General features: G+C 43.0%; 1 protein-coding gene across 8 annotated transcripts in view; it reads right to left on the bottom strand.

The window, feature by feature from the left end:
* Nucleotides 1-13,406, bottom strand: part of MYO9A (myosin IXA) — a 188,189-nt gene that overhangs the window by 35,771 nt on the left and 139,012 nt on the right. For 7 of the 8 annotated variants that reach the window (XM_054214434.1, XM_054214438.1, XM_054214433.1 and 4 more), the window contains 3 exons: nucleotides 13,085-13,280; nucleotides 8,429-8,548; nucleotides 3,719-3,794 (listed from right to left, as the gene is read on the bottom strand). In XM_054214434.1, the coding sequence (XP_054070409.1) occupies nucleotides 3,719-3,794; nucleotides 8,429-8,548; nucleotides 13,085-13,280 (392 nt within the window). The remainder of the gene's footprint in view (nucleotides 1-3,718; nucleotides 3,795-8,428; nucleotides 8,549-13,084; nucleotides 13,281-13,406) is intronic. The other variant, XM_054214436.1, reaches the window with a different exon arrangement.

The following is a 13,406-nucleotide window of genomic DNA, read 5'->3' on the forward strand; positions in this document are numbered from 1 at the left end:
ACCAGTCTTCTGGTCATGGGGATGCCGAAGGACATGGTGGTTTAAGTGGCGCCTCCGGCACCGGTCATTTCTGAGGTCTAGCAACAAACCAGCCCTTTGCCTTACAGTCTTGATTTGGAGGAAGGGCAAATACTAAGTGCCACATGGAAATTAAAAAATAAAGCATGTAAAGTCGTTCATTCAGCCAGCTCAAAGCCTTGGAGCCAGAGCCTTGGAGCAACGTGGCGCTGGAGTGCAAGTCTCCTTGCTGCCTCGCCGCAGCGCTTTTCAAATTTCTTCCTAGCCCCATTAAATCAGCATTTTGACACGAACCACTGTTAAAAGTAAGGATGAATCACAACAAAGTAAACCCCTGCCTGAGCACTCCAGGACCTGCTTTCTTTAAGCAGCCCATTCCATTCAAGGAAGGCCAACGAGAAACTTTAATATCCAGGTGATCTCTCCAGTCCATCTTCTTTCTCTTTACAGCTAAGGTCCTGTCCATCAAAAACCTCCTATTTGCAGGAGGAAAAAAAAAAAAAATCACTGGTTGATGGGTGCCACTAAACCTCAATGGCCACTTTCGGGATCTACAACCCATCGTTAACCCTGGCTGACCTCAATGCACTCTCAGGCTTGAGATCAGCTGTGGATATATGGACTCTGAACAGGACTAGGGAACCAAAAACCCTAGAAATTCCCATGTGGTTTTAAAAAAAAAAAAAAAGAAAAAAAAAAGAGATAAAACAACAGCTGTGTTTATTATGGACACTTCAGGATGGATACATGTATATGGCAACCAACACACCTGTATTGCACTTGGGAGGTCAATCATCTCACCAAGCCCTACCAACAGTTTCAAGACAGACTGATCAACACCTGCTTTCCTGCATGCTGCTTAGACATCGCTGCACATAAAACAGTTTCATCAATGAACATAAACCAGCAGGAAAACAGACAGCCCAAGCGCTTTTGGTTAGCGATGGCATGGCTTTCATTACTCGACGGCCGGTGAAGGCACTTCCAAGGCACGCCAGCTTCCCAAGGCTCTGCTGAAGCCTGGCTTCCCCCCCCAGCATGTGCAAACCACCCATCCGCTTTCTTCTGAGATCAGAGGAGAGCACTTGGCTCGCTAAACCCTCCGCAGTGACTTCCTGCGTGATGTCATGCCTCAAATTTGCTTATAGAAGTAAGCCCCGGGCTATCCTGTGGGTTGGATGTACAACGCAGACTTATCAGTGACCGCATGATCATGAGACGGCTTTGAAAGCAAATTCCTATTTAATTTAGCTCCGTAAATCACTTGCCGGACTATCTGCTGGAAAGCTGTTAAAGTAAATCTCTCTTCTAGACATGTTACCTTCACCCCTCTATTTACCCCTTCTTGCTCCACCAGCGCAATTTAACTGAAATACCAGCATTTATGAAGCATGATATGACTCTTCAGGTCAAAATTATCCACAGTGAAAGGTATCAAAATCACCTGCCTACTCCAGAAGCGCAGGATGGATTTCAGAGATCTTACGAGAGACCCGGTTTGTGCTTTCAGAAGGAAGTGGCACAGATGACATTTGGGGGCCCGTCACTGGTGATGCCCAAGAGGAGCAAAGATAATGGACCGGGCTGCTGAGGCACCACACCAGGAGGAACACAGGAGTTAGGGCAACTTCAAAAGTACATTTTCTGCAAATTTATCAGTAAAGGGAATAAACTGTCTGTCCTGATCCTGTTGTTAGGATGCAACTGCTGAGGATGATGGAAGGAAGACACAGTAGTTGCTGCCCTTGATCCTGTCTGTTTAAGGCAACTTGTCTGCTCTGCTGGCTTGGGTTAAGCCAAATAAATCGAGCTGACCACAGACCGAACTCCACAGTAAACAAATACATCCCCCTCCTTGCCTGGGACAGGAGGAGCTTCCCTGCGTTTACAACGGCCCCTCGCTGAGATAATTGAGATGTTTTGGGCTATGAAAATGCCAGCACCCAAGCTGCTGCACTGACATGCCTCTGAAGCTCGAGCTGTATGGTAAAGAAGTGCCCCATCCCACTTCACAGCTGTTCTTCACATATCAACATCAGATTTGAAGGCTTGCTAGAGAAACTGCAGAACTACTCTTATCTACACGTGAAGATCTCCACAGGGACAAAGTTTCACATTACATCACATTTAGGGAAACCTGCGCAACCAGAGATGCTAGAAACAGTGAACGTCACACCTCTGGAGACACCAACCTTCTCTGCCTAATGTTACCATGTACCTACTATCGTCGTAACCCAACAGATTACAGCCGTAGCAGCATGAGGAGAAAGAAAAGGAGGGGTGGGAAAGACTGATGTGAAGACAACCAGGGTTGCATCACGTTCTCATGATAGGGTGAGATTGCTGGCACAAGCTGGATTTCTGCCCAAACTTGAGAAGTGGCACAAATTTATGAATTCAGTCCAACAATTTTATGGAAATCACATCCTCTCTTGACTACTGAAAATAAGCCAACTTGTAATGATATAAGACTCTCAAAGGGAAGAAATCCAGGGCAAGAGGGATATTCTAGTCTTGATTGCACTCAGAGGGCACATGGTGAACAAAGCCAGACAATAAAAAACACTTCTGTTCCCCTAGGAAAAAAAAAAAAGAAACAACGTGTGTCTAATTTCTGTCTTGGACATTTGGTATTTAAGCCAGGAAAAAATTAGGTTTAATAATATATTTGGAGGACATTTTATTTTCTGTGGAAGGGAAGCCCACTGAGATGCAAGGACCATCACAGGGGATTTGATGAACATGTTTCAGACAGAGTCCTTTCACCTTGTTTTAGACTTGTGAAACTCAGCAGCCATGAAGTTACACCTAGATGTCTGCAGCTCCAAGCAATCATTTTAGGAGCTGAGGGTGCTCTGATCATATCTTTCCCCAGCACACACACATCTGCTCAGAGGGAAGCAGAAAGGCACTACACCCCTTTAGAGGTGGCATTTGGATAATCAGGTGTCTGCAGAGGGATCACACAAGAGCAGCTGGAGAAAAGGAGGGTCAGCACCCACATTTCCCTTTGAAATGAAGACATTTTGTTTCACGAGCAACTTAATTCTGAAATGGATTTGGAAAACCTTTTGCAGAAGAGGCATAGATCTGCACCTCAAAGGGTAGACCCGACTCTCAAACAAAAAGGTCTCATTAAGGAGTTGCTCGAATGGCCAGAGCCTTCAAGGAAGGATTAAAAAAATAAAACTGCACATAAAAACTGCAAAAATTGAACCTTTTTGAAGTTAACATGCTTCTTTCCCTCAAAAGCAAGCAAACATTTGACAAGGTACCATCTCAAGCCCCATAACTTCCCAGGTCCTTCACACTCAGCAGTGCCCAGAGTCACCATCACACGGCTTGTGTGCAGTTCTGCACCCAAACACACCACTGCGTTTTTCACTCCAGAAAAATCTTCACTAAATTTTTATTTCCTTGATATTAGCACATTTGTTAATTTTTTTTGCAAGCTTCTTACCACCTGGTACACCACACCACCTACAATTGCTGCCTTTTGAGGGAGGAAAGTTGTTTTCCCTGCCTGCCGTTAAGTCAGGTAAAGATATTTAGATATGATCACATAGCAGAGAAAGAACGAAGAGAAAACAAAATTAATAAGCAAGCTGGAAGAAACATTAATACAGTCATTTATAACAACAGCGAGCGCTCTCCCATGCCACATTTCCTTGCCCTGCCAACATAAAAACAAGAGACTTACCGCTGGGTCCTCTCGTTGATGGTATTGACTCCCTGGAGATCTGAGAGCGGAGTCCGCGGGCTCTTCCGAGTAATACCTAGAGCAGCACATAAAAAAAAAGATGTTTCTGCCTGGCTCTGCACCAAAAGGCAATTAGCACAGCCATAACTTAGCATTGACTACAGCGAGGAGGAGCATGGACGTGTCATAGCACATGCTGGGCATACAAGGGTGCCAAGGATGCTGACATACCCATCGTCTACGAAGTTCTACCTCTCTGCCGCAGAGTCATCACCCTTATGATTAATGCTGTTTGCTCAAGCCTACTAATTCCCCTCCCACACATGCATGTTGTGTTAGGGACACGTTGTCCCAGCTAGTAAATAATCGGTGTGAAGGAAGAAGTTGCTCTGACTGGGGGGGACCAGCCACCCGTGTCCAAAATATTACTAAGCTCTAGGACAACCCAGTTGCTTGCACAGGCAAAACACCCAGACATAAGTAGGGCGCTTGGAAAAATGGTCATTTATTCCTTGCACACTTCTTCCCTTCCTACAGATATATGGACAAGGCCATGCATAGCGAGTAGTACATACTGCACGGCGAGGCTTTAATGCCTTTTGAACCTTTATTGCCTATTGAACCTATATCCTTTGATAGGGGTAGTTTTAGAGTAATTTATATGTAATAAATAGCCAATAAAGTCATCATGCGTGGTTACAGAAGCAGACATTTCAACCTGTTATCTTCCCGAAAGTGGAAATGTTTTGTAACCAAGCATTTAGGAAGACAGAAGACAATTTTTGTAGACAACAAAACACTTTTCAAGTCAGTAAACTACAGATATTTAAAGAGCTGATAAGCTCGAATTTGACATGAAAACAGCCAAGCAATTTTTTAACTGTCTTAAAATCGCTGCAGTGAGACAGGAAACATCGCAGCACTAACCTGAACATGGGAAAAATGTGTATTCCTTTACCCTGAGATTTCTGCAGTGGAAAAACCACTGCAAAAAACCCCACTCTAAAAAGAAAGATGTCTAAACTATAGTTTATAACAGAATAGGAAGAAGCAATATAGCATATCCCCTACTCCCCACATTTATCATTTTTCTATTTAATAATAGCCCAGATGCTGAGCTAAAAGGTGCCCTAAGGATCTTTTTATTCTGAAGATGAACACAAAGCAAATATGCAGAGATCTGAGCCTGTCCTGCTGACCCTCAGAGCCTGAAATGTCCAAGGAGAAGGTGAATTCTTACCAAACCTCAACAGGTGACATCCCTTTAACAGGACATCTGCTGTCCTCTTTTACCTATTAAGATATTATAACAGCTTTCTTGAAGCCTGAACATTGGGCAGGAGAAGCCTGAAAAGGCTGATGGTCCACTTGGTTAAGTTATTGTATCTAAAGGTGCCCAAATATCCTAGAAAATAGAAACCTGAGCAAAAGAAAATTCGGGAATGTGTTGCCACAGGTCATCTTTCATCCTGCCTGTGCTTCAAGGCAGGATCCAGTCACTCCTGCTGAGAAGGTTTTGCAATCTCCAACTCTGGAGATTTTTGGAAAGCAAGCCAGATAATCTATTTGAGCGTCTAGCTATGCCTACAATTCAAAACTCTCTTTCTAATCTCCCTTTTTGCTATTTAAGCCATTTTTTGTTACATTTCTTGTCCTAGAAGCGCTCTTTTACCTCTTTCAAGACTGGCGTTTCTGTGCCAAAAGTTGCTTGTTTAGAGTACAGAAACCCAATTGTAAAGGAGGGAAAAAAGAGAATAATGAGGAATCTGCTTAAAATACTGTGTTCGTATTTTTTGTAGCTAGTTTTGCACTAATAAAGTACCTAACATCTAGCTGCATCCATTTTTTATATAGTACATATGCCTGAATACTTGCACATTAATGCACAGAAGGCTTCTCTAATCTAAAGCATTTAATGAAAAAGGGCCTTTCAGTGGTATTTCTAAGATTTTTTTTTTTTAAGCCCATGCCCTTCCTTTTAGAGTAAACTCTGTCCTCCTGCACTTCCCTGCACTCCCCACCAAAGAAATCCCAGAAAGAAAAAGCCCCAAACCCCGTCTAACCCAACAAGCCGGGTTGAAGTTACGAAGACAGGGTTGTCTCAAAATATTATGGCATCTGCACCTTGCATTGCTCGGGGAAATGGAATTTCCATTTCAGGCTTCTAGATAATAGCTGCATTAAAACCACATTGTAATTCCACCAGCTTAGCACCTTAAGTGACTTTTTGATTAATAAAAGTTCTGGTGCACAAGCTGGGTTAAAGATTGCTTTGGACATACAAAAGCAAAAAAAAAAAAAAAGCACTTTTCTACATTGTGCCATGACTTGGCCCTTAAAAGAAATACGTACATGCTAAAGCCTAATAAAAGTTGTCATATTGACGTAGCCCCTTTTCCAGGAAATAGAGGGGGTTTTTTTTTCAGTAATGAAAAGCAAAAAGGTCTTAGATTTAACTTGATGAGTCACACGCGGCTTTCAAAATTCTGTATAGGGAATACAGGTTATTAAATTGTATACGTTAATACGCTGCATGCAAGAAACCGTGGTATGAGTGGAAACCACTCATTGCCTTCCCCCAGGTCACATGTGGCGTGATCTATTTTACATTTCAGGAAGAAAATGATTATGATTTTTCAAGCATATTCCCTTTTCTTCAGCAGTAGTGTTTTAGAAAGACAGACTGATTTGCCTAACAGGTCTTTGCCCTCACTGAGAAGAGCTTTGGATAATCCCAGTCATGAACGTCAACCAGCACAGCTCTGCTCTTGAACTCTAGAGGTCTAAACCCACTGCTTTGCCACAAATTAATTGATAGGCTCAAAGACAGCCGCGAAGCAGCTGAGATTGGAAGGGAAGGGCATCCAGTTGGCTACACAAGCTGAATACCAAGTGACCTACAGGGAACCTCAATATATTCATCAAATCAATTAGTTTTCTCTTCTTTGTGCATAGCTAGAACTAATGGCACAATTCAAGGCAAGGAGATGACCTATTTGGTCCCTCTCTCAAGGCTGACACGGATGTAACCTCATCTGACTTCTGGGAAAAGCCGAGTCCCCGGGGCCAACCTCAGCCCAAGCATCCTCGCCTGCAGGGCCCGGAAGCCCACTAAATTCAGGACCCAAAAATTATCCAGGCTCCAAGCCTGGTTTGTCCTGCCACAGAACTGAAGCCTGGGGACGCAGCTCACCAGAGCACACCCCGTGGGAAGAGCCGAGTGATTTCTGAATGCAGAACATGAATTACTCGTTTGTCAGGTTGGATGCTCTTGGCCAATTCACAAACTACAGCGGCGTTACTCTCGCATCCATCTGCTGGTTTTACCCTATGTGAGACCGAACCGTGTGGACAAGTCTACACTAAGCAAGGTTTCAACATGTTGAGCTCAACGCTGAGTTCAACTTCACTGCGTCGCATTAAATTAAAGCTCTGTTTCTAAGTGTCTCTTGAGTTTCATGAATTTCCCTCTTCACACCTAAGCAACTGCAAATTAAACCCCCCCCAACTTCCCATGTTGCTGAGCTAATTTACAAATTAAAAAATGTAACTAATTAATTATTTGCAATTAAAATTACTCTACTGATAATCACCTTCCTTTTCAACAGTGTCTTAGTAGTACCACTAAGGTCACTCAGTACAGCGCCACTTAAGAAAATCTATTACTGTGTTTGTCTTACTGCTTTCTATTTCCTTGTAGCAATGGTGGGAACTTGTAGGAAAAACCCAATGTACTTGAAATTAAAAATTAAAGTCTAAATTAAGAATTAAACCACCTCTGCTCTCCCAATGCTACATGATCCAAGAAGCGTGGAAATCTGATATGAGGTTTCTCGCAGGAAAAGCACATTTGTGAAGACTTAACATGCAACTACCGTACTTACCGTGCTCGGGTCTGCAGAAAAAGCCTGGGTGGTTTGCATTTATGCCCAAGTTATGCGATATTTAAGTTAGCAACTCAGGCTGAGGATTTGCCTTTGCAGACTGCATACAGCAGTGCTCTATTTCTGTAAGTTTCAATGTGCAACGTGAAGGAAGATAATAATGGCAGAAAAATGATATATCTAAGGATACGAGCATCAAATATATATTTTTTAATATATATATAATATAGTAGCACAGGCAGAAGTGTCCGTGTTGTCATGCAGGATGAGTTTATTATGTGACAGAGGAGTGAGGAGGAAGAAATGGAGACCAAGTGCATCTTTACCCAACTCATTTCATAAAATAACATTGCCAAATACTTCAGTTTTAAGTACAAGCCCTCAGAAACAATATTTTCACCGGCCAAAGTTATTTTTAAAGTGCAATGAAATCTAAATAAAGTCAAATTCCAGCCACGTGCCTTATATCAGGTCCCACTGGACCTGCGGTGCTTTGAACTTTTTATCATACATGTGATAACAACAATAAAACACACAAAAAATACCCCTAGCATCAGCATCCCAACTTAGCATCAGTGAGTAAACGGGGAAACGGCCAACAAAATGATGCCATATCTCAAGAGACATGGGTTTGCATTTAATTTTACTCTTCGAACTCTGCCTACTAATTTCCCCAGATAGGCTCAAAATTGCTCTAAGGCAGCGGTTCGATCCTGGAAGGCTCCTCGGGCAGTTTTTTTACCCTTGCTAGGCTGAATGCACCTGGTTTCCATTTCTTGGCATGTGAGTGTCATATGAGAGGGAAGGGCAGGTGGTGGAGCCTTACTGTACTTCTCCTCCTTGCATCTCTGCAGGATCTCTAAGCTCCTCTGATGGACTGGGTGATGGAGAAAGCTAAAACTATCCACACTTTTCAAAACCGCACATGGCACTGCATCATCATGCCCTTGGGAAGCAAAATAAAAACAACAAAAAAAAATGGAGAGAAGAGAAAGATTATATAAGCAGAAATCAGGAGAGGGTAAAGAACAAGCCCGAAGGACGCGAGAGCTCAAGGGTCGCGCATTTTTCGCGCTCGACACAATTTAACCTCGGTTTCCTCCTGACACAGCACCGTGGCACAGGAGCGATGGGCTGGACCACGTCCCAACCCCACGTATAATCCTTATTAGCTGGAGCATAATCACTTTATAAACACTCTGAGATTATTGGGGCAAAAAACAGATGATTGGATAAATCTTTACTTATATTAACTGCTCTTTAAAATCCTTTCTGTGGCTCTGCCAGGAGTTATCCGCAATTCCCTGTGCAGATGCTCCCAGACATGGCCACCTCGAATTCTTATCTTGCATCCCGGTGCCATGCTTTGCTCAGATATTGGCAATTAAAAGGAAACCAGAAATTCTTTGTATTAAACAAGGGTTCCATTTTCCTCAAGGGCAGAGGACACAGAGTCTGGAGTTACGCAGGATGGGTTTGAGGTCAAAAACTGGAAGAAACCATCTCAAGAGGACTTCTGATGGCCCAGCTCTGACCACAGGGTGGCAGAGGGGTTACACAGGTGACACTGTGCCAACAGCATCTCCCCGTCGTCCTTTACTGGCCAAGTCAAGGGATATGTCATGCTCCCATTGAGGTGCGATGAGGTCACCGAGGAGTTACCTTGTGTCAGCAGGTACAGAAGCATTTCATACCAACACATTAAATCATCAGCAAGGACCAATCGGAACTTTCCAGAGGAACACTGTCAAGGAGCACCTTCCTCGCATTAACGCCACTTCATGCGGCTCAGTGAGACCTCAAAGACCAATTTTTTGGTTGCTATCACCTTTATTTGTCAAATACAGTTGTTGGTTTTTTATTCTTTTTTTTTGGGGGGGTGTGTGTGTGTGTGTGTTGGTTTTTTGGTGCCCAGCTTCAGGAATAAATATGCAGAAGTCAGCAGGATTGTTTCTGAGAAGGTGTTATCCTGCAGGCCAGCCAAGGAGCAGCCCTTGTTGGCTAAATGCAAATGCAGAACCCATGGAGGGACAGCCCAGCCCCAGGACCACGAACCCTTCATCAGAGCGAAGATTTAGGTTCATGTCCAGCAAAACCAATATGAGAAAGTTGAGATTCTCAACAGCCTGGTTTATACAAACAGCACCAGCTCTCCATCAAGTTTTTGCTAACGAAGTATTAGAATTTTTTGCGTAATAAATTCAGATTGATGATATAGCAAAAAAATGTCAACAAGCCAAATTTCTTTCCTAAAAAGCTTGATAATGTTCCTTTAATCAAAGTTCATTAACAAATCTAGTTCAAATGTGTAGTTCTTTTGGACTACCTTAATCCTCCCTGATAAACTCAATTATAATAATAATAAAAAAGCAAGTTATTGAAAAAGTCCACCCTTCATCTAATTGCATCTTGCTAGGTCCTGGCATGTTTCACCCAAGGAGGGTTGGTAGCACCATAAGAGGTGTCTCTCAGGCAAGAAAGAAAGGTACCCACCAAAATTCACTGTGACACCACTTTGCTGCTCTTCACCTCCAGGTTAATGAGGACAATCGGGCAGTCACTAAAAGCTGCGCTACAAGGACATTAGGAGCACAAAAAAAAAAGGAGAGTCCCTAAAGCCAGCAGGAAAAAATGCTGATTATCTTTACAGAAGCATCTGTAGCACTGGTTGTCACTGCTGGCGCGGAGAAGATAACCAAAAGGATGATGCAAAAAGAAAGCAGATCAGATTTTTGCACAGCTGCTTATACGTAAGCTAGAGATTTTTCATTAAAATCCCCATTGTTCATTAAAATCCCCGTTGGGCATTGCAAGCGTGATTCAGACAGGCCTTCAGAGAGGTAAAAGCAAAGAAGGTTCTTTCAGGGTTAAGACAAAAGAGTGCAAAGAGCCATAAATAAATGAAAGCACGCTTCATATATTTCCCCTACGCATTAATAATTACACCCGCCTTACGGATGGTAGCAGCAGCAGACAGGACCTCAGAAACCAAGAACAGGGCAGCACGCCTTTTAAAATATTATATACAAATATTAAGCATGCACACTTGGATGAACATATGTGCGTGAAATTATTCTCAGCTAATCTACCATAATTTTATCGAAAGCTCCATATCTGTGGGCAGTAAGGCATTCAGATCAGGCTAAATAAAGCCAGCAAGGTTTGTTAAAAAAACCTAAATAGACCTAAAATATATGCTGTCTTTGGTTGTCTGCTTTTGCCTATCGAGGTGGGGTAATTTTACTGATTCTTTAAGAACTGACAAATGCCTTCTGCAATAGATGCAAAGCATCAGTTTGGGACTTTTCTGGGTTATTTCGGGGAGCAGGAAGGACCACCAGCATCCAGTAGCGGACATGCTGTGCAACACCAGCCCGTCCCACCTTCCAGACACTGGCCAAGCCTTCTGCTCAGGTCCAACTCTCCTAAAGCCATCTGCTTTGTGGTGCTTTGGCAAGACGGATGGGATTTTGGAGAAGGACAACTGAACGGGAGGTGGGCACGAGGTCTCACCAGCAAAAGCATGATGAAAAGGTCAGGTTGGATGGGGCTCTAAGGAATCTGATCTACTTGAAGATGTCCCAGGAAGGGTGGATTAGATGACCTTTAAAGGTCCCTTCCAACTCAAACTATCCTATGATTCTATGCAAACATTGCTATGGATTTCACCTTGCTAAATGCTACCACTGCCTGGACAGAAGTCATGCCAGGAGACGATGGGTACCTCTCCAAAGAGTTCAGAGGCAGCTGAACAAGAGTGGTCGCAGCTCCGCCATCGCTTGTAGGGCAAGTTTGCCCAACAGGTAAGGTGTACCTCAGTATAGGAATTAGATTTAGGTAATCTCCTCCCACTAGTTCTGCCTATGTCATGGTGACTTTCTCATGACTTTTTCCCACTTTAGGCTGCAGATGCACATAGAAATTCAGCGTGTGACTTATCTGAGGACTGTTGGGAAGTTTAAGATAAACCTTATCCAGCTTTTTAAGGGGTCTGGCTTTTTTTTTTTTCTCTTTCTTTTTGACTCGAACCCCAAAGGTTACAAAGCACAAAGCCATTTGAAAGCAGGCCAAAGGACACCAGATAGATAAAACAGCAGCAACGTGTGCCAGAAAAGGTTTAGAAACTCAGCCATTACCGTGTTAGTTTTGGTATGGAAAGAGAAGGCAGTGCAAGAGGTGAGTCTCCCAGAATTGTCTGAAAACCTCCAGGACTCTATTCTATACCTATATATTGATATCTATAGATATAAGCAAGTTAATGCCACAAAGTCAAGACTGAAAAGCAGAAAGGTAGCTAGTGAGGAGAGGAGCATGGCAGGCATGACCGATTGCCAGAGACGCAGAAAGCGAAGGAGGGCTTGAAATTAGCTCTTACTTCACAAGACTGAATGCATATTTTTTATCTCCTTGACCAGCTCACTTTAGTTCAGCCCAGGCTTTACTCAAGATAAAAAAGGCAAATATGCAAATCAGGATTCCCGAAGCCAGCTCTTTTGAGTGATGTTCCTCCCAATGCCATCTACCTCTTGGCGTTTCGAAACGCCGCTGCCTTGATGGGCCAGATAGACCCAGGTTCATGAGAAACATCTTTTTTTCTCTTACGCTGCATCCGAGCAGTTCGAGAGGAAAAGCCTCAAGAGCTGAAAGCTGATTTTTGCCTCCTGCTGTTCTTGGGATGCTATTATTCGCCCCAAACAAGAAAATTTTTCTTTCTGCTTGTACTGCTTCCATATCTACATTCCTCCACCAAAGCTCCTTGGTTCTCCTTGATGCACACCTCTCCGACTTAATTTTAACTCAGCTGACATTTTCCCTGCTGAGGCTCTAATTTCATCATGAATTTCAAGCCCTCTTGTGCACAGAAATTAATAGTAATAGCTTGTACCCGTCTTTGCGAAATTGCTTTATGCAGAGAAATGGTCGACAAGCACTGCCAGGTATCGCGTGCCACAGCATGATGATGCACCATTACTTTCCTTCAATTTAATGCCCCTGCGTTCGGCATGAGGTGGTTCTGGATGACTGCGAAGCAATGAATTTTGCTAGACAAGAGACACGGTCTCTTGCAGCTTAAAGGGTGAACAGCTTGAAAAATTATAGAGGAGAATTATTTCCTTTTCCCCCCCCCCCCAGCTGTAACTAACAGTTCAAGAATTCCTAGCAAAAACAATTTGCCTTATTTGCTGAATAAATTTTATGTTTCTATTCAAATAGTTCGGGATTTTCTACGCATGCATCCTACAAAAAGGAAAAGTTAAAGCACCAGTAAAGTGAAAATGTTTTCTTACGATGTGTTAAAATCCAAATGTACCTTTAAATGTAACTTTTGCATAGCAAAAATCTATACAGTATTTTAATGGGTTTTTAAAAATAGATTAATAGCTCCTAATAAGTCAGGCTACTTAAAATACTGTAGTAATATATTAGGTCTATGCTTGCTGGTGAAAAACAGGCGCTAGGATTAGGAGATCGGCACACGTACCAGTTTTCTTCTCCACATATCGTTTTCCAGCCTCCCTGAAAGCAACCATCGCCCGGAAAAAGGCCCGCAGGACTGCCCAGCGGAACACGGCCACAGGGTCGATCCCAATCATCCCGCAGATAAAGGCGTTTTTGCTGCTTCGCAGGAGAGCTACAATGTCCGGGCGCATATGATCTGTGTTTTTCTCACGGAAATCCTAGGGAATGAGAAAAAAAGAGGGGGAGAAAAGAGGAAAATAAACAATATCTACAAGATACATCAGGTAAGATCTGCCAGGCTATCCTTGGGACAGCACAATCATTGAATCCTGTTTCTATCTTTT

The sequence above is a fragment of the Rissa tridactyla genome, chromosome 9, assembly GCF_028500815.1.
Source record: "Rissa tridactyla isolate bRisTri1 chromosome 9, bRisTri1.patW.cur.20221130, whole genome shotgun sequence".
NCBI lineage: Eukaryota > Metazoa > Chordata > Aves > Charadriiformes > Laridae > Rissa > Rissa tridactyla.